This window comes from Leopardus geoffroyi, chromosome D3 (assembly GCF_018350155.1).
Source record: "Leopardus geoffroyi isolate Oge1 chromosome D3, O.geoffroyi_Oge1_pat1.0, whole genome shotgun sequence".
NCBI lineage: Eukaryota > Metazoa > Chordata > Mammalia > Carnivora > Felidae > Leopardus > Leopardus geoffroyi.
Window position 1 is genome coordinate 478691 of NC_059339.1, and position 21899 is coordinate 500589.

General features: G+C 50.7%; 2 protein-coding genes across 7 annotated transcripts in view; both read left to right on the forward strand.

The window, feature by feature from the left end:
- CHFR (checkpoint with forkhead and ring finger domains) overlaps positions 1-6091 on the forward strand; it is a 28220-nt gene extending 22129 nt beyond the window's left edge. Inside the window, exons 16-18 of the mRNA XM_045459488.1 lie at positions 2999-3106; positions 3536-3608; positions 4844-6091. Of these exons, the coding sequence (XP_045315444.1) occupies positions 2999-3106; positions 3536-3608; positions 4844-4886 (224 nt within the window). The 3' untranslated portion in view covers positions 4887-6091. The remainder of the gene's footprint in view (positions 1-2998; positions 3107-3535; positions 3609-4843) is intronic.
- A 7722-nt stretch (positions 6092-13813) lies between these two features.
- GOLGA3 (golgin A3) overlaps positions 13814-21899 on the forward strand; it is a 45481-nt gene continuing 37395 nt past the window's right edge. For 2 of the 6 annotated variants that reach the window (XM_045459626.1, XM_045459630.1), the window contains exons 1-2: positions 13847-14006; positions 19950-20238. In XM_045459626.1, coding sequence (XP_045315582.1) covers positions 20130-20238 — 109 coding nt within the window. In that variant the 5' untranslated portion in view covers positions 13847-14006; positions 19950-20129. Of the gene's footprint in view, positions 14161-14240; positions 14760-19949; positions 20239-21899 lie in introns of those variants that run through there. The other 4 variants (XM_045459625.1, XM_045459629.1, XM_045459627.1 and 1 more) reach the window with 4 other exon arrangements.

Here is a 21899-nt window from a genome sequence, read left to right on the forward strand (position 1 = left end):
ACCCTGGCGGTGGGTGGCAGACAGGCGCCAGTACTTCAGGATTTGAGCCCACGTGACACATTCCAGGCTCTTTTCTGCCGTGGGGGAGGAAGGGACGCAGCTGAAGAGACCATGACCCCACCTCTTGGCATCTTTCGGGTCCTGGGTCCGGTGCTTCTCAAGCCCTCAGGGTCCTCTTAGGCCTTTCACTGATGTGTTGGTGCAGGCTTGGCCCGTCTCCCAGGGGCACCCGGGACATTGTGAAATGTGGTTTTAGTCACTTGGGGAGGGTGCAGAAAAATCAACAAATGACTTTTTTTCCTAAGACATAAATTATTGTGAAAGACTTCAGAGGCTTCTGGGAATCCTTCTGAGCGGATACGTGCTCACGAGTGTCTCGGGTTCTGTGCAGCCTCAGCCCTGGGGGCGCCCGGTCTGACATGTGGGCCTGAGCTCTCTTTAGCTTCTTGGTGGGACTGCCATGGTGGCATGGCCCAGAAAGACGTGTGAGTGAAGCATGGTGGGTAAGGCGAAAATCACAGGGAATCCCACCCCCGAGGACCCAGTGATGATGCCATATGGCCTGTGCACCTGCCACACGTGGGCACGGTCAGAGTCCTCATAGATGTAACCCTACCACATGTGCTCTTCACTCGGTGGTATTCCCCAGACCCTTTCTATGTCAGCGAAGTTCTTTACCTGCATTGTTTTTCAAGTTTCTTTATTTTTTTTATTTATTTTTTTTTTTAATTTTTTTTTTTTCAACGTTTATTTATTTTTGGGACAGAGAGAGACAGAGCATGAACGGGGGAGGGGCAGAGAGAGAGGGAGACACAGAATCGGAAACAGGCTCCAGGCTCTGAGCCATCAGCCCAGAGCCTGACGCGGGGCTCGAACTCACGGACCGCGAGATCGTGACCTGGCTGAAGTCGGACGCTTAACCGACTGTGCCACCCAGGCGCCCCTAAGTTTCTTTATTTTGAGAGAGACAGAGACAGCGCAGGTTGGGGAGGGGCAGAGAGAGAGAGAGAGGGAGAATGAGAATCCCAAGAATCCCAGCTCGGGGCTTGAGCTCATGAAACCACGGGATCATGACCTGAGCTGCAATTGAGAGTCAGACGCTCCATCGACTGAGCCACCCAGGCGCCCCTACCTTGATTTTTTTTCTATAGTATTTTGTATCATGGTTTATTTAACCAAATCATTAATATAGGATATTTAGGTTATTCTCCACGTTTCACTGTCTGAATAAGCACTGCAGCCTCTGAGCCTGCAGGATGGTAGGCTAGAAAAGTTGTTCCATCAAGATAAATTAAGTAGGGGGCGCCTGGGTGGCGCAGTAGGTTAGGCGTCCGACTTCAGCCAGGTCACGATCTCGCGGTCCGTGAGTTCGAGCCCCGCGTCGGGCTCTGGGCTGATGGCTCAGAGCCTGGAGCCTGTTTCCGATTCTGTGTCTCCCTCTCTCTCTGCCCCTCCCCCATTCATGCTCTGTCTCTCTCTGTCCCAAAAACGAATAAACGTTGAAAAAAAAAAAAAGATAAATTAAGTAAATAAATATATGAGTAAATAAGTAAACAGTAAGTAAATTGTTGGACAGTGGTATGAACAAACAGTTGAGACTTTGCCATATTCGCTGTCCCTCCGAGAAGAACGTGACTCAGCATCTTCCTGAGCCCATCTGCCCTGCCTTTGCCTGTAAATACAGACAAGGCAACTGGGATGTATCATTGGTTTATCTGCCTGTGTTGGGGTATTAGCAGAATTGAAGATCTTTTTGCTTTATGGTTCATTGGCTTGTCTGTGACCTTGGCCCATACTTACATTAGTCTATTTGGATTTGGGGGCATGGGTTGGTAGGATATCTTTGTCATTTAAAGGTGCAACATATGGTTGCTTGTGTGGCAAATGTGTTTTCCACTATTTTATTAGTATCTCGCTTTTGTTGTATGTGTTTCCATTGTGGTGTTTACATTGTAGGTAGTCAGATTTACAGATCCTTTCCTGTATGCTATTTGGTTTTTATGACATAAATAGCTCAAGAGAAAAATAATACTCATTCCTCTCAGTACTTTTTTGGATTTTTATTTTTAGTGTTACTATTTTTTTTAGAAATGCTCTATTTTGGGGGCTTGTGGGTGGCTCAGTTGGTTAAGCATCCGACTTTGGCTCAGGTCATGATCTCGCAGTCTGTGAGTTTGCACCCCATGTCCGGCTCTGTGCTGACAGCTCAAAGCCTAAAGCCTGCTTCAGATTCTGTCTCCGTCTCTCTCTGCACCTCCCCTGCTCTCATTCTGTCTCTCTCTTTCTCTCAAAAATAAGCAAAAAAAAATTTTTTTTAAATGCTCTATTTTTTTTTTTTTTTTAATTTTTTTCAACGTTTATTTATTTTTGGGACAGAGAGAGACAGAGCATGAACGGGGAAGGGGCAGAGAGAGAGGGAGACACAGAATCGGAAACAGGCTTCAGGCTCTGAGCCATCAGCCCAGAGCCCGACGCGGGGCTCGAACTCACGGACCGCGAGATCGTGACCTGGCTGAAGTCGGACGCCCAACCGACTGCGCCACCCAGGCGCCCCAATGCTCTATTTTTTTAAGCTTATATATTTACTTAGAGAACGGGAACGCATGCTTGAGCGGGGGAAGGGGTGGAGAGAATCCCACGCAGGCTCCACACTGCCATCACAGAGCCCCATGTGGGGCTTGAATTCGTGACATGACCTGAGCCAAAATCCAGAGTTGGACATTTAACTGACTGAGCCACCCAGGCACCCCTACTTTTTTGGATTTTTAAAGTGTTTGAATTTTTTATCCAAGTGGAATTATTTTGCTGTGAGGAAATAAGTTGGTATCGAGATTGGTTTTGTTCCTGTTTTCTGAAAGTCTGGCCCATTGTCTCTACCCCATTTACGGATCAGTGCACTGGCTTTCCACTAGTTTACAAGGCCACAGCTATTCTGCTGTTCTGGAAACAGGATGCTGCCTGATGACTGGCATGCCCACACGAGGCTGTGTCCTTCCAGATTACAGAATCACAGGGAACACTGTGCTCTGTTACTGCTGTGGCCTGAGAAGCTTCCGAGAGCTGACCTACCAGTATCGGCAGAACATTCCTGCTTCCGAGTTGCCAGGTAAGGAAGCCCCTCACCCCCCGCCTCAGTTCTGTCTAGTCCAGATGGGCATCTGCGTTCCCAGTGGGTGTCTGCACCAGCAGGGACAAGACTGGGCAGATGGGCTGTCTGGCGGCCATGCTTGTTCCCAGGCCGTCCTCGACCCCGAGTTGGCTCAGGCTCTGGGCCTGTGGGCCGCGACACACGTTTCTAAAACAGGATTCGCAAAAACAACCTGTAGGCAACTGTAGTAGTCTTTATTTCCTAAGGTGGGTTTTTAGTTAAACTTTTTTCCCCCTTGGAAGCTTGGAACAGGCAAGGAAACTAGTTATAAAGCGTGACCAAACGCTACAGCTGTAGTTTCTTTCTTTGGGTCTTTACTTAAGTTGGCTTAGCTGAGTTTGTGAGTGTCCGGTGTTACTACGTACGCGTGACTTTTTCTCTCCCCAGTGGCTGTAACATCCCGTCCTGACTGCTATTGGGGCCGCAACTGCCGCACTCAGGTGAAGGCCCACCACGCAATGTGAGTGACACACTGTGGGCGGGACACCGGCACCAGGGCTGGGGAGGGCGCCAGAACGGGCCTCCTGCAGAAAGCAGACCCTCTTTTTCCTGACAGGAAGGCGAGTTTTTTCTTTTAAGTGTTTTGGCCAAGTTGACGCCACGGCTTTTAGAGATCTGTACGAACCAGTTAACTGCTTACTCGTAAATGTAGTCATTTAGTTCTGTTTGTATACAGCCCTAGTGTTGTTTCAAAACCCTGCTCTTCTGTTCTCATTTCGTGAAGCGTTTGCATGCAGACGTTTACCTCTGTGTCTGTGGAACACCGCTGTCGTTCCCGCTGACACACTGGAGGGTTAGTACTTTGCGAATCCGTGGCCATGGTCACGGAGAACTTCCTGAACCACCGGCCTGGGCGTGTGCTGCCGCCCTGAGTCTGTGTTTGGTGCCGCGAGCACACGTCTGTGATAGCTCTAACTTGGCGGCTCTCACTGGGCATTTCCTGCTCCCAGTGACGTCCGCTTTGCCACGTGGGTTCGTCTGTGGACGTAAGTTTGTCTGCATTTTCAAACCATAAGTGAGGTGTCCTATAAATCAACCTCATGGATTGATGCTTCTTGAGGCTACTGTGATCCCCAGTCACTTGTGGTTCAAATCACAGTTACTGAGAGGATGCCCTTCTTGCAGGGGACAAGGCCCCAAGTGAAGGCTCCCTGGAGGACTGATCCCGTGGAATAAAAACCTGCCTTTGTATCTGAGCATAGACCGAGTCCAGGAGACCGTTTCCTTTTAGAGAAAGAGATTTGGCTAGTAACTAGCCAGTCTTTCTTAATAAAGACAGGGATAAGGATAGCTAGGGCACGTGCGTCCTACTCTGGGGGTGACCTGGTCGTCACAAAGAGGGAGGTGGTGGCTCTGGCACCCACTGGGCGAGTCTGTTGGTTCTGCCGTGTGGGGTGGCCCTCGGTGACTGGGGGATTCTGAGGAGGCACAAGTCTGAGTCTCTTCCCTAGGAAAGTTACCTAAGGTGCTTGAATTTTAAAAAGTAAAAATCAAATGTCTGACTTCTAAACCTTAAGAAGGACAAGAAGGCTGTCTAGGGGTTAACATCTTTGATGGATCAGACCCTGCTGCTGTGAGCCACCCCGCATGTGCGATCAGTTTCTCATCAGGCTTCTCCAGCGTGTGATCTCCAGAGTCGCTGATCGGAATGCTTCTTGATGCTGGCTTGTGTAATTCAACTTTTTGTCCCTGCAGGAAATTCAATCATATCTGTGAACAGACAAGGTTCAAGAACTGAGTATCTAGGAGGCACCAAGGTGGCGTGGGGGTAGTGGAAGTCAGCGACAGCGTGTTTCAGAAAATACCGGATACAAACATTTTCAGGGCATTTTACAGCCCCCCGGCGGGGGTGGGGGGAGGCTGGGGGTCTCTACGTCCGGCACTGTAGCGTGGCTTTTTCTTCTGTGGCGTGAGACCCTCTTGCCGAGAGCCCCCTACCCCAGTGGCCTGGGAGGCCTGGGGTGGCATGAACAGCCCCTCCTCTGGCCTTGGGGCCACCAGAGCACGTCAGCCGGAAGAACCACTGTCAGCCGCCCCCTCGCGCTCAGACAATGACGTTCAGGTTTGCTCTTTGGACCTTTCTCAAAACTGTGGCTAAGACAGACGTCTCTCTTCAAGAAAGCTCTCATGGGAGGAAAAGGAAAGTCTGTCAGAAACGTCCTGTTGGTGAAGGGAAAGGGGGCAAAGGCTTACAGCCTGCGGGCACAGCCACAGCCCTGCTTCGGGGACAGCCACGACTCGTGGGCGTTTCTATTTGTAAGAGGTTTGGTGCTGATCTTTTAGTAAGATTTATCACAAACTGTAGCACAAGTAATATATAATTTACAAATTGACTAAAATTGGGATAGTAGGGTGTTTGAAGGAATAAACATGTGTTTCTGTTTATTACGAAAAGGAAAAAATCAGATGTCCGGAACTGCTAACCCTAGATCCCCAGTGTTAGGTGCGTGGCCCTGTCCCAGGAGGGCATAAGGTGGGTTGTTTCCACCCTCAGCCTGCCGTGGAGCAGAGCCCTGGTGCCCGCTTCCCACTCCGTGGGCACAGCCACAGGCCCTGCTGAGCTGCCCCATGGTCTTTCTCTGTTCCCTGCCGGGCCGGTTCAGCCCTGGGGTGCCCCAGCCCATCTGGAGCGGCCCCTGCCCCGAGAGCGCCAGGGACCTTTGCCGGTGAGACCTCGTCTCCGTCATTGGGTTTGCCATGTCATCTGGAATAATACTTGAAATTTTGTTCTTTGTTAAAAAAAAAAAAAAAAAAAGTTTTTTATCGTTTGTTGAAATCATCTGTTATTTTTGTTTGCAAAATTGTAACTTTTCGCTTCTTCTCAGGAATAGGATTTTCAACTGTTGTCTTGCTCTTGATACAGACTCTGAGAAGCAGCGCTGTTTGTGGAAAAGGCCTCCTTCCCGCATTCTAATAAACAAGCCGTGTCTGTTTCTCTCCCTACGCGCTCGTCCGTGTGTTGGCTGCGATGTGCTCCTTCCCATCATGGGGGACAGCCTGCCGGCGCCGCTGGTTACTGACTCCCCGCTCATGAGAGTTGCACCTGCAGCCTCACTCACATGAGCCAGGTGGCTGGAACGAGGCCTGCAGGCGTGGGGGACCCGGGGTCGGGGCCCAGGTCTGAGTACTTGGGAAAAGGGGAGAGGCGTAGGATCTCTTGGATCCACCAGCCCCAAGTGACACCCTTCTGGTCACACGTTGAAGCTGTGGCTTCGTGTCTAAGTCCTGGGCCCAGCCTGCACGGGACCGCGGCCTGCCCTCCACATCAGAGGGCGACGCCTCATCACTCCCTTCTCTCCTGCAAAGTTAGAACAAAGATGTGGCTCCTTAGGGATATTCCAGCTCTGTAAGCCTAGGTTTAAGCAGAGGCTGTGACTTCACCTGGTCTATAGTGGCTCCTTGTGAAGGGGAGGGGACCTGTCACATTGGGCTGCTGGGTCCACAGTGCAGGGCTGGCTCTGCTGGAGCTTGGGCTCCTCCTTCCTAGCGAGTACAGGAGGTCGGCACAGAGCTGGCCTGCTCTGACTCGTCGGGGGAGGGGCGGGTTGGGACCAGGGCAGTCACTCTATGGGATGTTTTACAGACCTGGGTGGCTGTGTATTTACGATGTCTTTATGACTCTTGTTCGTCCACACCTTCCCACCCGCCCAGCAGCAGGCTCACAGTTGGGCCGGAACCCGGCTGCGGGTGTCCTGGCACAGTCTGCTTGGGGTGAGTGGCCAGCTGGGGACTCCCATGTGCTTGTCTCCGGGTACTCTGGAGCAGGCCCAGCTGGGTCTCTGCTGCCTGCCCCCTCCTCCTCCCACAGCCTCACTCAGCCCATCCCCAGACTTGCGTCCCTCTGGTGCCTTGGTGCCCCTGTCAGAAGAGGGGCCAGCTCTGCCCATATCCCCATCTGTGGTGCACCCTCCAAGGGGCAGCCTGTCCTGGCCTGCGGGTCCGAGTTGTGAGGGGAGGAGTTGGTCCTGTGGAGGCCTTACTGGGTGCAGCCAAGAATCCAGCAGAGCTGACGGGGTCAGAGTCACGGGCCCAGATGTGAGAGCAGCAGAGGGATGTTGGCAGATTGCACCCCGGGAAGCGACCAAACCAAAGAGGAGGTGGACAGGGTTGGCATGCAGCCCGCAGAGAGGAGGCCCCGAGAAGCCCAGCTCTGAACCCACACGGCCGTGAGGGACACCAGCAGCAGGAAGCCAGCCTCCAGGCTGGAGGGAGAAAATGAATTGGGGGCTGACCGGATTTAGAAAGCCCGGCATAGATCTCGCTTCAATGTGGCTGGATGCAGGAAACAGAACACCACGCGGGAACCCTCGTCTCCCTCTGTTTATGGCAGCAGCTCAGACCTCAGCCTCCAGCAAGCAGAAGCGGGTGAACTTCCCCACTGGCTCAAATGGAAACCCACCCCTGACCTAATCACTGTGGGCCAGACCAGAGCCTCTCGCCCACCTGGCAGTCAGCACTCCATAGGCAGGTGGGGTGGCCTCAGGCAAGAGGAAGGGGAGCATCGAGGCTTGTCACCAGGAAGGACTGGATGCTGGACAGCAGCTCTGGGGCTTAGACCCAGCAGGCCAGACCTCAGCCTGCCCAGGCCTGTCCCTAATGGGAATCGGGCTGGGTGGGTCTCAGTTACTCCCCCTGGAGATGCCAGCTTGTTGGGGGGTGGGGGGGGGGGCACATGGAGGAGCCCAGGCACACTCGTGCTGATATTCACGGCTCCCTACAGAATTAATTCCAAGGTCCCTGATGCACTAGAGTCTAGCCCAGTCGGGCCTGTGTCGCTCTGTCCTCTCAGGGCGTTAGCAAAAGCACAGCACAGCTACGCCATGTGCATTCCCTTCCTGCTGTCAGCCACTGTCCCAGCTATTGAGAGGAGCATGAGGGGGACTCCGTTCTGAAGGGCGGCCAGCCACACCACGAGCCACAGTGACCTACAGAAGAGCTGCCTCGCCAGCTCCCAGGAGATAATCATTCTGGCCTCAGCAATGTCGTGAGCTAGTAACCTAAACACAGCCATTTAAAAATCACACAAGTTTGGAATTCAGAAGATATGTTAGAAACAAAGGTAATGAGCGCTCAGGACTCCCCCCTTCCCAGTGGATTTCCTCTGCCTGACCATCGTGTCTCTTGTGGGTGTTTGCATCGGTGCGTCTGCATGGCGTAGGTTCTCTGCAATGGTGCACATCCCTGCCCACCTGCCTGTTTGTGGACCTCACGTTGGTAGCTGGAAATTTGCCCTGTTGGGAGAGGATTCACACCGTGGAAACTGGTCAATGCTACAAATCAAGGTCATGTCATTTTTGTTAGAACACCAGCACACCGCTGCACCCAACCAGTATAACTGTGAGAACTAATATAGTTGTTTAAAGCCACTATGTTTTGGGGTGGCTTGTTACACAGCAAAGAATAACAATCTCGTGGCCCAGGAAGGCCTGGCACTGGGTGGCCCCGCCCCACCCCCAGAAAATCTCCCCTTCTGCCCACCCCACCTACAGGGCCTTCCTCTACCCGGACCCTCTAAGAAGGACCCTGGCTGCAGAGCACAGACGGTGACCTCTTCCCATCCCTCAGTTCAGAAGCACTTCTCAGAGGGTGCTCCCTGGACACCCCACCGCACGCAGCCCTCTGGCCGGCCGTTCTGGTGTTAGCCTGCTGGGTGTCCTTCCTGGTGCCTGCATTACCGAAAAGTAAACGTTTGCTTACTGTCTGTCTCCCCCTCCGAGAGTCCAGGGCGGGGATCTTCCCGTCTTTTTCACTGTTGTATACCTGGCCAAAACATGTGACGTGGGCAAGCATCCCATGGTTGCTGGCTGCCTGGTAGACTGGTGGTTGAGTGCACGGACAAAGACAAAGACTTCTCATTTTTTCTCATGTGTTTGTCTTCTTCTGAAGACGGTGAGCTTGAAACCCACCAGTGTCTTCCCACTTCTCTGGCAGACCCTATGCAGCTTGCTCCCTCAGCCCCAACACAGACCCCCTCCCACTCTGGATGCGCTGATTCCTCTCCGGGGAAAGCTCTTCTCCAGACCCTTCCATGCCTGCCTCCTTGTCATGCAAGTTCAGCTCAACTATGACTTCCTCAAAGAAACCTTGGAACATGCAGCTCTCCTTGCTGTTCCCTCACCTGAAATACTTCCCACGGTGACCTGTGTGTCTCCTTACTTCATTCATGTGTTTGCTCAAACTCATCTGGGAGCCTTCCTAAACCATCCGTCTAGAAATAGCATGCCTCCACACTGTCCCTTCACCTTGCCCTTTTCTGAACTCCTCACTTCCTGTCTTGTATTTCCGTTGTCCGGTTCTCTGATAGGACGTAAGTGCCCGTGAGAGCGGGGATTGTGTACAGTGTCTAGAATAGCGCTTAGAATACAGTAGGCCACTTATTAAGTGAACGAATGAATGAATGACGTGATTAAATGGCAGCCCCTCCCACTGGCACACACCGTTTCCTTCACAGGAATTATGCTCTGAAGGGCTGGTCCTCCCCACACAAATAAAGCTGGGCTGGAGCAGGGATCCTGTCTCTCCTCCCCAGCTAACCCCTACACTTAGAACATTGACCAGCACACTCAAGGCACTAGACTGTATCCGTCGGCGGCTGGATAACAAAATATGGTATACCCAGACAGTCCAATAGTATTCATCCGTAAAAAGGAGCAAAGCTCTGATACATGCTGAAACACGAATGAACCTCAAAACCTTATGCTAAGTAAAAGAGAAGGCAGTCACAAAAGCCGCATATTGTGTGATTCTTTTTATATCAAATGCTCAGAATAGGCCAATCCATAGAGACAGAAAGTAGTTAGTGGTTGTCAGGGAAAGGAGGATGGGGGGGAGGGGACTGCATGTATATGGGCTAGAGGGATCCTTTGGGGGTTATGGAAATGTTTTATAACTGCATTGCAGTAAATTCAGTTTTATTTAAAATTTAATAGGGGCACCGGGGTGGCTCAGTCGGTTGAGCGTGCAGCTTTGGCTCAGGTCATGATCTCATGGTTTGTGAGTTCGAGCCCTGCGTCGGGGTCTGTGCTGACAGCTCAGAGCCTGGAGCCTGTTTCAGATTCTGTGTCTCCCTCTCTCTTTGCTCCTCCCCTGCTTGTGCGCGCTCTCTCTCTCTCAAAAATAAATAAACATTAAAATAAAATAAAATTTAGTAAATGTAACTGTAAACTTAAAAATTGAATTGTAGGGGCGCCTGGGTGGCGCAGTCGGGTGAGCGTCCGACTTCAGCCAGGTCGCGATCTCGCGGTCCGTGGGTTCATGCCCCGCGTCGGGCTCTGGGCTGATGGCTCAGAGCCTGGAGCCTGTTTCCAATTCTGTGTCTCCCTCTCTCTCTGCCCCTCCCCCGTTCATGCTCTGTCTCTCTCTGTCCCAAAAATAAATAAACGTTGAAAAAAAATTGAATTGTACACATAAAATGGGTAAATTATATTGTAAGTAAATAGTACCTTAATAAAACTTAAAATTTTTTACTTAGATTAGCAATTTTTTCCCCTGCGCAGATATGCCAGCTATATATAGGCTCATTTGTATTTACATTTCGTGTTGTCACATGTTACTTGCTGATTTGTTTCTCCAGTTTCCCCCATTGGCTGCACCTTGCATAGCTGTAGTATAATCTCAAAACCATGTTAGCCCAAAGTTTGTACGCCTCAGGATGCAGAACTGCTCTCACCACAAAGACCTCTCCCCTGCCTCGCTTTAGCCACCCCCCCCCCCACCATTCCTTGGCAACCACTAATCTGCTTTCCATCTCTATAATCATTATCATTTCACAAATGTTATGGATGCGAAAGCATGTAATAAAGTATACTTCTTTTGAGATTTTTTCCACTCAGCATGATGCCTTGGTGATTCATCTAAGTGGTTGCAATGTATCAGTCAGTAGTCCTTTTTTATTGAGGAAGAGGCCCCATGATTGGATGCACCACAGTTTAACCATTTATCCATTGTAGGATTGGTTGAATTTTCGTTGTTTCCAATTTGAGTTTGATTACAAATAAAATTGTGGTGAACAATAGTGTCCAGGTTTTTGTGTGGACTTAAGTTTCCTTTGTCTGAGCTAAATATCCAGGAGTGCAGTTGCTGGGTCACACAATTAAGTTATAAGGAAAATTGCCAAACCTTGGCAATTGTATTACAGAGTGTCTGTACCATTTTATAGTCCCACCAGCAATTATAGTGTATAGTGTATAGCGTGTAGTTTCTCCACATCATTGCCAGCATTTGGTACTGCTACTATTTGTTTTAGCCGCTTTGATAGATGTGTGTAGTCTTGAGGCGGTCTTAATTTGCATTTTATAATGGCTAGTGATGTTGAACATCTTTCACAAGTTTATTTACCATCTATATATCCTTGTTGGTGAAATGCCGCTTCATATATTGGCCTACCTTCTAACTGCATTTTTTTTTTTTAAGTTTTGGGAATTCTAATATATTCTAGGTACCAGTCCTTTATCAAATACATGGTTTGCAAATATTTTTAATTATCTGTAGTTTGTTTTTTCATCCTTTTAGTGGAATTTTTCTCAAAACAAATGTTTTTAATTTGGGTGAAATTCAATTTATTCTTTTTGTTCTTTTGTGGATTGTGCTTTCATGGTATCATGTCTAAGAACTCTTCACCAAGCCCTTAGTCCTGAAGTTTTTCTTCTGTTTTCTTATAAAAGTTTTATAGTTCCACACATTTCTGCACTTAAGTCCATGATCATTTTGAGTTAAATTTTGCATTTGCAGATGACATGATGGTCTATGTAGAAGATTCCGAGGAATTTATAGAAAAAAACAACAACAAAACCTCCTAGAACTAAAAAGTGAGTTCAGCAAGTTCTCAGGATACAAGATCAACACACACAGAATTTAATCACATTCTATACACTAACAATGTACATGTGGAAACTAAACTTTTTTTTATTTTTAATTTTTAACGTTTATTCATTTTAGAGACAGAGAGAGACAGAGCATGAATGGGGGAAGGTCAGAGAGAGAGGGAGACACAGAATCTGAAACAGGCTCCAGGCTCTGAGCTGTCAGCACAGAGCCCGACGCAGGGCTTGAACTCACGGACCGCGAGATCGTGACCTGAGCTGAAGTCGGTCGCCCAACCGACTGAGCCACCCAGGCGCCCCGAAACTAAACTTTAAAGCAATACCATTTACAATTACTACAAAGAAAATTAAGCGCTTCGGCATAAATTTAACAAAACACATACAGGAGCTGTATGCTGAAAATTACAAAATGTTGATGGAAGACATCAGAAAAGACCTAAAAAAAACAGAGAGATATACCATGTTCATGGATTGAAAGCCTCAACATAGTTCCACAGCTGGGGAACCTGGCTGGCTCAGTGGGTAGAGTGTGTGACTCTTAATCTCAGGGTTGTGATTTCAAGCCCCACATTGGGTGTGAAGCCTACTTAAAGAAGAAACATAGCAAAGATGTCAATTCTCCCCAAATTGATCTATAATTTCAATTCATTTCCTATCAAACTCCCAAGATGGATTTTTATTTATTTATTTATTTATTTATTTTTATTTTTTTAATTTTTTTTTCAACATTTATTTATTTTTGGGACAGAGAGAGACAGAGCATGAACAGGGGAGGGTCAGAGAGAGGGAGACACAGAATCGGAAACAGGCTCCAGGCTCTGAGCCATCAGCCCAGAGCCCGACGCGGGGCTCGAACTCACGGACCGCGAGATCGCGACCTGGCTGATGTCGGACGCTTAACCGACTGCGCCACCCAGGCGCCCCAGCAAGATGGATTTTTATAGACATAGACAAGTTTATACTAAAATTTATGTGGAAGGGTATGATTTCCCAAATACCTAGAGCAACCATGAAAAAGAGCAAATCAGGAGGATTCCCCTACCCAGTATCAGGGCTTGCTGTAAGACTAGTGGTGGAGACCGTCATGTAGGCAGAGGGATCAACAGATATCAACAGAAAAGAGCAGAGCACCCAGAAACACCCACAAAAGCAGCTAATTGATTTTTGACAAGTGTGCAAAAGCAAGTTTTTAAAAAAATATTTATTTTTGAGAGAGAGACAGAGTGCAAGCAGTGGAGGGGCAGAGAGAGAGGGAGACACAGAATCTGAAACAGGCTCCAGGCTCTAAGCTGTCCCACAGAACTGGATGCAGGGCTCAAACCCATGAACCATGAGATCATGACCTGAGCCGAAGCCTGACACTTAACGGACTGAGCCACCCAGGCATCCCTGCAAAAGCAAGTTCATGGAGGAGAGAGATTTTTTTTTCTTCAACAAACGATGCTGAAACAAAGTTTTGGGGTTTTTTTTCAATAAACGGTGCTGAAACAATTTTCCCAGAGGCAAAATGAATGAATGAATGAATGAATGAATGAATAGGAGAAAACCTTCATTTATACACCAACGATGTTTTTTTTGAACGGGTAAGACATTGCTATGGCTCCAAAGCAGGAGTCACTTGCATTGGCACCCGAAAGACAAATAAGTACTTGCGCGTGGGAGGTGGGGGTTCGCCCTTCGTGGGCTCTGCGGAGAGCAGCCTCAGCGCCCACCCCACCAGGCGGCTGGGCCCTTTGCCCCCTTGGGCCTCCTAGCCACGCCCCCAGCGGGGCCGGGGCGGGGTGAGGGTGACCACGCCCGCAGCCTGACAGATTGGGCGGGACAGGGCGGGGACCGGAGTCTTGGCCACGCCACTTCCGTCGGAAGTTCGTTTGTCTAGCTTCCGGTCGGAGGTTGTCTACAAATCCCGAACGTGTGTTTCCACAAGGGAGACAGCCCCAAACTCACTTTCTGAAACCTGCCTCGCGTCGGATGTGAGTGGGCTCGAGTCCGACACTGCGGTCGGGGCAGCCCGGCCCGAGGGCAGCTGTTGGCAAGTACGGGACGGTCTGTCTTCCGGAACGGAGGCGGCGCGCACAGGCTGTTTCCGGAGGGTCCTAGCCCGTCGCTGCGCCGCGCCCCGCCCCTCGCGCGGCCACGTCTCCGTCGGAGCAGCCCGGCCGGCGGCCGCCTAGGCTTCCGCAGCGCCGGGTGAGGGTCGCGGGGAGGCGCCCGGCCCGGGAGCCCGGCCCGGGAAGGGCGCAGGAGCGCCGGGGGGCCGCGGCACGGTCGGGCGGAGGCCAGGCGGCGGGCGAGGGGTGACGGGGCCTGGGCGGCCGCGGAGGGTGACCGCGGCTCCACCTGGAGCGGCTCCGCCCCGCGTTGGTCCTGCAACTCACCGTTGGTAGCCTCGGGGCCTGGAAGCCGGCCTGTGCAGCTGTTAGCGGTACTGGCTTCGGAGATGGGCGCACAGCAAGCCGTTCGGAAGCGCTGTCTGCGCGTAACGGGGCGTGATCTAGTGGAGCTACCCACAGCTGCCCAGCAGCTGCACCAGAGTGCCAGCCTCTGGCCTTTTGCAGAAGTTCTGCCAGGATGACAGACGTGACACGGGGTCGGGACATTCGTGCGGAGTTGGGTTTAGAGACCGCGTAGCTGCTTGCCTCTCCTTCCGCCTCGATTCCATTTAGCTTCTGGGTGCCTAGAGGGGCTTCACCCTTGCAGTGATATTTCCTAGAGGAGCCGGGCCAGGCACGGTCACTAGTGTGGAGCAGGTGAACAGCTCGGCCTCCTCCAACAGATAGTTGCTGAGTGTGAGTCGTGTGACAGGCACTGTTGATTGTAGGTCCTGGGACACGTGGGTGGAGTTGTGCGGGATCCCTGCCCTCCCTGAACTCACATTCTAGTGGCGCGATGGGGACAGTAAATGAAGAAGTCGTATGGGGTGTTGCTTGGCGTGGGTCTGTGGGAAGGCCCGTGGGGAGTGGTGACTTTTGGGCCAAGGCCTCTATGACCAGCAGCCAGTCATGGAAAACTGTGGGATGAGAGTGTTTCAGACAGAGTGAGCAGCAGTGTGATGACCCTGAGGGACGACGAGTGACGTTGGTAAAGAAGTAGTGTGTCAAGGGCGTAACGAAAAAGGAGGAAAGTGGCGGGGTGGAGGATGCCGTGTAGGGAGGAGCCAGATGGTATGCGGCTTCCTAGTTCATGGGAAGAGATTTGGGTTCTTGACAGTGTGATTGAAAACTACTGAGACCTAGTAAACCATGTACAGGTGACTCATGCGTTTAAAATTTTTTTTTAATTGTTCCTTTACTATTGCCAGCATAACCCTTTCCTGGAGAAGTAGCTTTCGGTTAACATACCTCGAATGGCAAGAAAAGAAAAGAAAACTCATCTGACATTACTCAGATTCAAAAGTAGCTTTTTCTTTTCTTTTCTTTTTTCTTTTCTTTCTTTTCTTTTCTTTTTTTTCTTTCTTTCCCTCTCTCTTTCTTTCTTTCTTTCTTTCTTTCTTTCTTTTCTTTCTTTCTTTCTTTCTTTTCTTTCTTTTCTTTCTTTCTTTCTTTCTTTCTTTCTTTCTTTCTCTTTCTTTTCTTTTCTTTTCTTTTCTTTTCTTTTCTTTTCTTTTCTTTTCTTTCCCAGTTGCCTTTAGCAGTGTGCATTCCTAAGTGAGAATATCTTCTAATTGACTTTACTATCAATTTTGACGAGCAACAACTGAAGGGAAAATAACACATAATAACAGCTACCATTTATTGAGGGCATGGGACAGACCCTGTGCCATGTTGCATTTAATCCTGGCAAAACTTTGTATTCTGTTTCTCACCATGTTCCTGATGAGGAAACTGGCTAAGAGTGGTTATGAAACATGCTCATCACCTTACAGCCGGGGGTGGAGGAGCCAGGACTGATGCTGGAGCCTGCGCTTTACGTGGCATTGCTGTACAGGGACAGAGGCCTGCCGGCTTTTCACTTTGTGTGTCAGTCCCTGTTTACTTGTGTACTTGTGGTTACTAGCGTGGCCTCAACTAGATGCTGTCTTCTTAAGGAGATCCTGTTTTATCTTTGGCCTTGCTGTTTGTTTCCAGTTGCCAGTAGAAACAAATAAGGTGGGGTAGATGGAGCTGTTCGCGTGTGTATCGAATCATGGGAAGTTGAAGTCCTATGTGTGCCCGAGACGATTTTCTTGGCATGAAGTCCTTTGATGCAGATAGCGTGAATTTAGAGTTATGAGCATTTTGTGAAGTCGTGATAACTGTCTCTTCCCTCCAGGAAACACAGCAGAATGCAGGTGGTCAAAAATGGTAATGTGATAAAACTGATATTAAAAAAATTTTTTTTTAATCACGAATTGCGGGGCACCTGGGTGGCTCAGTCGGTTAAGCATCCAGCTCTTAAAATGTATGTGTATGTATGTATATATATGTGAAAAAATTTTTTTAATGTTTATTTTTTAATGTTTTTTTTATTTATTTTTTGAAGGAGAGAGAGAGAGAGAGAGACAGAGCTTGAGCAGGGGAGGAGCAGAGAGAGAAGGAGACAGAATCCGAAGCAGGCTCCAGGCTCTGAGCTGTCAGCACAGAGCCCGATGCGGGGCTCAAACTCAACAAACCGTGAGATTAGACCTGAGCCTAAGTCAGACGCTTAACCAACTGAGCCACCCAGGCGCCCCCCCATATATATATTTTAATGTTTGTTTATTTTTGAGAGGGAGACAGAGAGCAAGCAGGGAAGGGGCAGAGAGAGAGGGAGACACAGAATCCAAAGCAGACTCCAGGCTCCGAGCTGTCGGCACAGAGCCTGACATGGAGCTCGAGGTCACCACCCTTGAGATAATGACCTGAGCTGAAGTAGCATCCGACTGCTGATCTCAGCTTAGGTCTTGACCCTGAGGTCATGCGTTTGATCCCCATGTTGGGCTCCACACTGGGTGTGAAGCTTACTTAAAAAAAAAAATCACGAATTGGAATTCATGTTCCTAATAACCGCTTCCTGGGGATGTGCCCCTAGAAGTCTGACCCTTCTCTCTGCCCTGTTTTTGTGAGCACTGAGGTAGTGAGACCCCGACCGACTGAGTCCTGCTAAGTAAAGTATACCGGAGCCTGAGGACAGACACAGAATGCCAGCTTATTACCTACAGGGAGATGTCACTTCAGCGGAGGCTGCTCTGGGCCTTCAGTGAGTTGTGCTGTCCGGCTCCAGGAGGAGCTGCGTGTGCATGGGAGCCGTGTTGATGAGTTGCCAGAACGTGTCACGGTCCCAGGGTCTCATGCTGTGGAGGGCTGCGTCGTCCACCTCTGGAGCGGCGTAGGACCTCTTGGGACTCAGCAGGGTTTTTTGTTTAGCAAGAAATTCACATAAAGGGCATTAAGTGAGTGCAGTACGTGATGGCACTGGGCTCAGACAGCCTGGCGCGTTCGTCTCCGCGTTCGCTTCATCAGTGGAACGAGCATCTCAGCAGACCTGCTCTTGCCTGGGTCCGGCATCGTCACGGCCTCAGGCCATTCTCCTCAGCGGCTGCTTGGCTGCCCCTGTGCCTTCCCTGCTCTGCCGGGCCGTGTTACGTGTCCAGCAGATGAGGGAAGTCCGGCTAGCTGCCTGCTCGGGTTCTTACCCAGGGGACATTGCTTCTCTGGGGTGCGGCCACTATCTGCTGCTCTCCCAGGGGCGTTCTTGGTCTCATTGGAACGGTAGCTTCCGAGGGGCTTTAGTTGGAATAGTCAGAGTGGTTCTGTATTTGAAAAGGCAGTGCTGATGCTCAGGATGCAAACACTGTATTGTTTGGAACCACTAGCTTGGTTGCTAAGGGGTGGAACTTGGCAGGGCCAAAGATTGAAGTTACTAGCCTGTGTCGAGAGCGTCACTCGGAGTGGGGGATGTTCGAGGGGGAAGGGCCGACTGGGAGCGGTCGTTTCTGCTTCCGGGCCTCTTGCTGCGTGGAGGAGATGCACACACACCCTTCTGCAGTGAGCTTGCACACGGGGTGTCTTGGTGGCAGAAGGGAGTGGGCCAGGCACTTTACCTGAGGCCCCGCAGGACTTCGGAGCAATGTCTAATGGTGAATGTGGAAGGGCCCTTGGGGATTTGCCTGGTGGTCAAGGGGAAGGGGCCCCCATGGCAGAGGGACCAGCTTCTGCCTGAGCAGCACCCACCTGTCATTGTTGCCCTTGCAGGCACCATCGCCCCTGCCCCCACGGGGCGGGGGCAAAGACATCGCAAAGCAAAATGCAAACATTTTCTTCTGTTAAGGGACTTGCGAGGAGGGCCAGCACGTACAGCGTGCCCTGCGCAGTGACCTCTGATCCCACGTTCCACTGTATGTGTTGGTACCCATTCTTGAAGCGGCGAGCCTGTGATGAAGGGGACGGCCTGGCTGGCCTTTTGCTGACGTGCCTCGCCTTGCTTTGTGGGCGTCTTACCTAAGGATCAGCTGTCTGCAGTAGCCAGGGGAAGGCCTGGTGGACAGTGTTTGCCATGGAGCCAGGACCCTGTGGAACAGTGATTTTTGGAGGGGCCTGTAGGATGTGCAGGGACAGGTGTGGAGCCTCCAAGAGCTCGTGTGTCTATCCCCCCGCCCTGGGAAGTCTTTGAGGATGAAAGAGGGTACCGATGACTGTAGACACAAAAACAGCATAGAGAACTCATGGCAGACAGGATCATCGGCCGGCCTCAGTAGCTCCCTTCGTTTCTGTGATCCGGAATGTGGTTCAGTCTTCAAATATGTGCACAAACGAGCCACGGAGCCACACTGGCAGCCAGCGCTTTTCAGTTAGCTGGTTGGTACGCGTTCTATCAGTGGTCCCTTCTAGTACAACCCTCGTGCTGGTTCTGCACGTGGCGCTAGACTGACCTTTTCATCTTCTTACCGCACGATTGCTCAGCCACAGCATCTTTGGCCTATAGGTGCCAGACAGCAGAGTGGAACGTGTGCGTTCTTAGAGCTGCTAGCCAGACACTCGTGGGTTTACACGGGGGATGCTGCCGTCACTAGTCACTCGATGCCTGGGTGTGCCAGGCTATGTCGACCACCAGTGGGTGCTTCTTCCTGGGGGACGGCAGGAGAGGACTGTGGCAGGAGAGGCACACCTGCCTTCTGCTGTTGAGTCAGCACCAGCCCCTCCATGTGTGGGCCACTGCTCAGGCTCTTGTCTGAGATGTCTGTGTGGGATTTGTAAGCCGCAGAGGGAAGTCATGTAACTTTTTGTCCTGAAACTTGTGAGACACAGAACAGTATGTAGGATGACGTGAAACTTACCATATAGGGAGTAAATGCCAGCATCTCTGCAGAATGGAGAGTGGCTCACACCTTCCCTGCTGACGAGGAACAGGTTATGAATATCCTCAGTACACTTCAAAAATGGTAACCAGTTGCCAAACCTGGGGCAAAGTTTTGCTCCCTTGAACTTAGCCTAGCAGGTTGGGCTAAAAGCTAATCCTGACGGAAATGAAGAACGAAACTGATCACCTGCCCCGAGATGCCTTCTCTGGACCCCGATTCCACGTCCTCATCTCTCTGTGCTTCCCCTGACACAGCGTAGGGTTGCCATGTTCCGTGAACTTCGCCACCATGCCAGGCCTGGGAGGGGAGCTTGCCCTGTGAGTGCTCGGGCCCACGGGTCCAGGGCAGAAGTCACTGGCCACACGTGGCTATTTAACTCAGATTTCTTAAATTTAAACAAGTAGCTTAATTCCTCAGCCTCCCAAGGCCTGTCCCTGCGCGGGGCTACACGTGGGGCTCAGGTCCGGTTACAGAGTGGCTCTGCCCTGGCGGGCCGGCATTAGCCAGCTGGTTCCCTTCAGGAACGGGCCCCGGTGTGGTGGGTCAGCACTTTACCCTCAAACCTAGCGTATTGTAGGTACTCAGGAGCTATCTGTTGAATGAATAAACCTGTTTATTACATGGATGTGAATCGGGAGCCAAATGTTAGTCTTGCAATTGTTACTTCAAATCTGACAAATGAGGTTTCATGATACCTTCTTTCTCTTTTCCCTCCTGTCAGGTATCATGATGTTATTGGGTTTGATTTCAAGCCACTTATGAGACTGGACGTCTTCCCAAAATGGACGGCCTAGTGCGGGTCTTCCCAGGAGCTCCGGGCTGCTGCTAATGGCCGAGACCGAACCTGCCCGCAGCCCGCTTGCAGCCCCCGAGTGTCGGTCCAGCCTGTGCCGTCCTGACCATGGACAGAGTGCCGGCCGGATCCAGCACTGGCACCCCAGCTCGCCCCGAGGCCCTCCCAGAGCCCCCAGGGTCACTGGTGCCACCTGACCAGTGGGCTGACGCCCCGTGTAAGTCGCTGGTTACTCTGTGCTGCTGACGCTTTGCCTTTAGACGGGAGGCGGCGGGTCACCTTGCATTTTGGAACAAGACTGTGGTGCTTCAGACCGTAATGAACTTTTCGTTCAGGGTTTGTTTTTGCTAATCCTGTGAGCGCTTTTTCTTCGTTGATGCCAACTTTAAATCACGTGCCAGGCTTGTCAGACCGATAGCTGCCCCGCTCTCTGCTCCGGCAGACGCGGCAGCACCGGTCTCCGTAAGGGTTCTGTGGTGTTACCTGCCTGGCATCTACCTTTCGGGTACACAAATGGTCCGGGAGTGATCCAAGGTTATTGGATCACATTGGCAGGTTAGCTCATGGGTTCTTCATTCATCAGAAGTACAGGGTGAATAATTTACTCGGTTGTGAGGCCCCTTCCTGTTTAGGGGGGTCAGTGCAATGTGTCAGTGCAAAGTTGTAGGTATTGATGTACTCATTCGCTAGGAGAAATTGCATTTTCCTCTTGCAAAATGATGTCCGGGCACCCGCTCCTTCAACAGCAGGCAAGGCTGCTAACAGCAGGGGCCCAAGACCAAGGATCCAACGGTGGGACAGACAGGGAGCCGGCTCTTAGATCCGTCACTGAGACAGTGAACCCTCGAGCAGGGCCTTATTCGATCTCGTTTCACTTTCTTCTCGTGTCAGTGGAAGATTACTGGTGCCTGCACCCTTGGGTGGTCACGAGGTCTGAAAGAAATGGTACACAGGTCCTCAGACACAGTAGGAAGTGCTCGTGGCCCTTGTTTGTTTTTGTTTCATCATCTTTGTTATCTATCCGCAGTTTGGCTTGTGTTTGGGAACAATGGTCTTTTTTTGGCCTTTTAGATTTTTCTTTTTAATGTTTGTTTATTTTTGAGAGAGAGAAAGAGAACATGGGAGGGGGCAGAGAGGGGGCACGGAGGATCCAAAGTGGGCTCTGCACTGACAGCAGAGAGCCCAACAAGGGGCTTGAACTCACAAACCAGAAGATCGTGACCTGAGCTGAAGTCGGATGCTTAACCGACTGAACCCTCCAGGTGCCCGTCTGTTAGATTTTTTTAAAAGTGCAATATAGGGGCGCCTGGGTGGCTCGGTCGGTAGGTGTCCGGCTGCATCTCCGGTCACGATCTCGCAGTTCGTGAGTTCGAGCCCCGCGTCGGGCTCTGTGCTGACAGCTCACAGCCTGGAGCCTGCTTCAGATTCTGTCTCTCCCTCTCTCTCTGCCCCTCCCCTGCTCACACTCTGTCTCTCTCTCTCTCAAAAAGAAACATTAAAAAAAATTAAAAAAATAAATAAATAAAAGTGCAATATAATGCTTAAAAAACTACTTTGTCATAGAAACAGGAAGATGTAGAGGCTCTTCCAGGTCTGTAAGCCCCTCAGAATGATGATCTAGGATCTGAAATGCAGGCTCCCCTTCCCCCTCATCCAGCATGGAGCCACAGGGTTGTTTGAGTAAGAATTGAGGTCAGGTCAGGATTGCGGTCCGGTCTCCTTACTGTTGCTTTGAGCCTGTGGTGCCCCATTTGTATTCTGTTTTTCCTCTTGGGGAGGCATGACAGTGAGTAGCTGTATTGGTTGGGCCTCACATTTCAAGTATCAGAAACCCATTTTGAATTTGCTTGGGTAAAGAGTTCCCTGGATTCATACTGG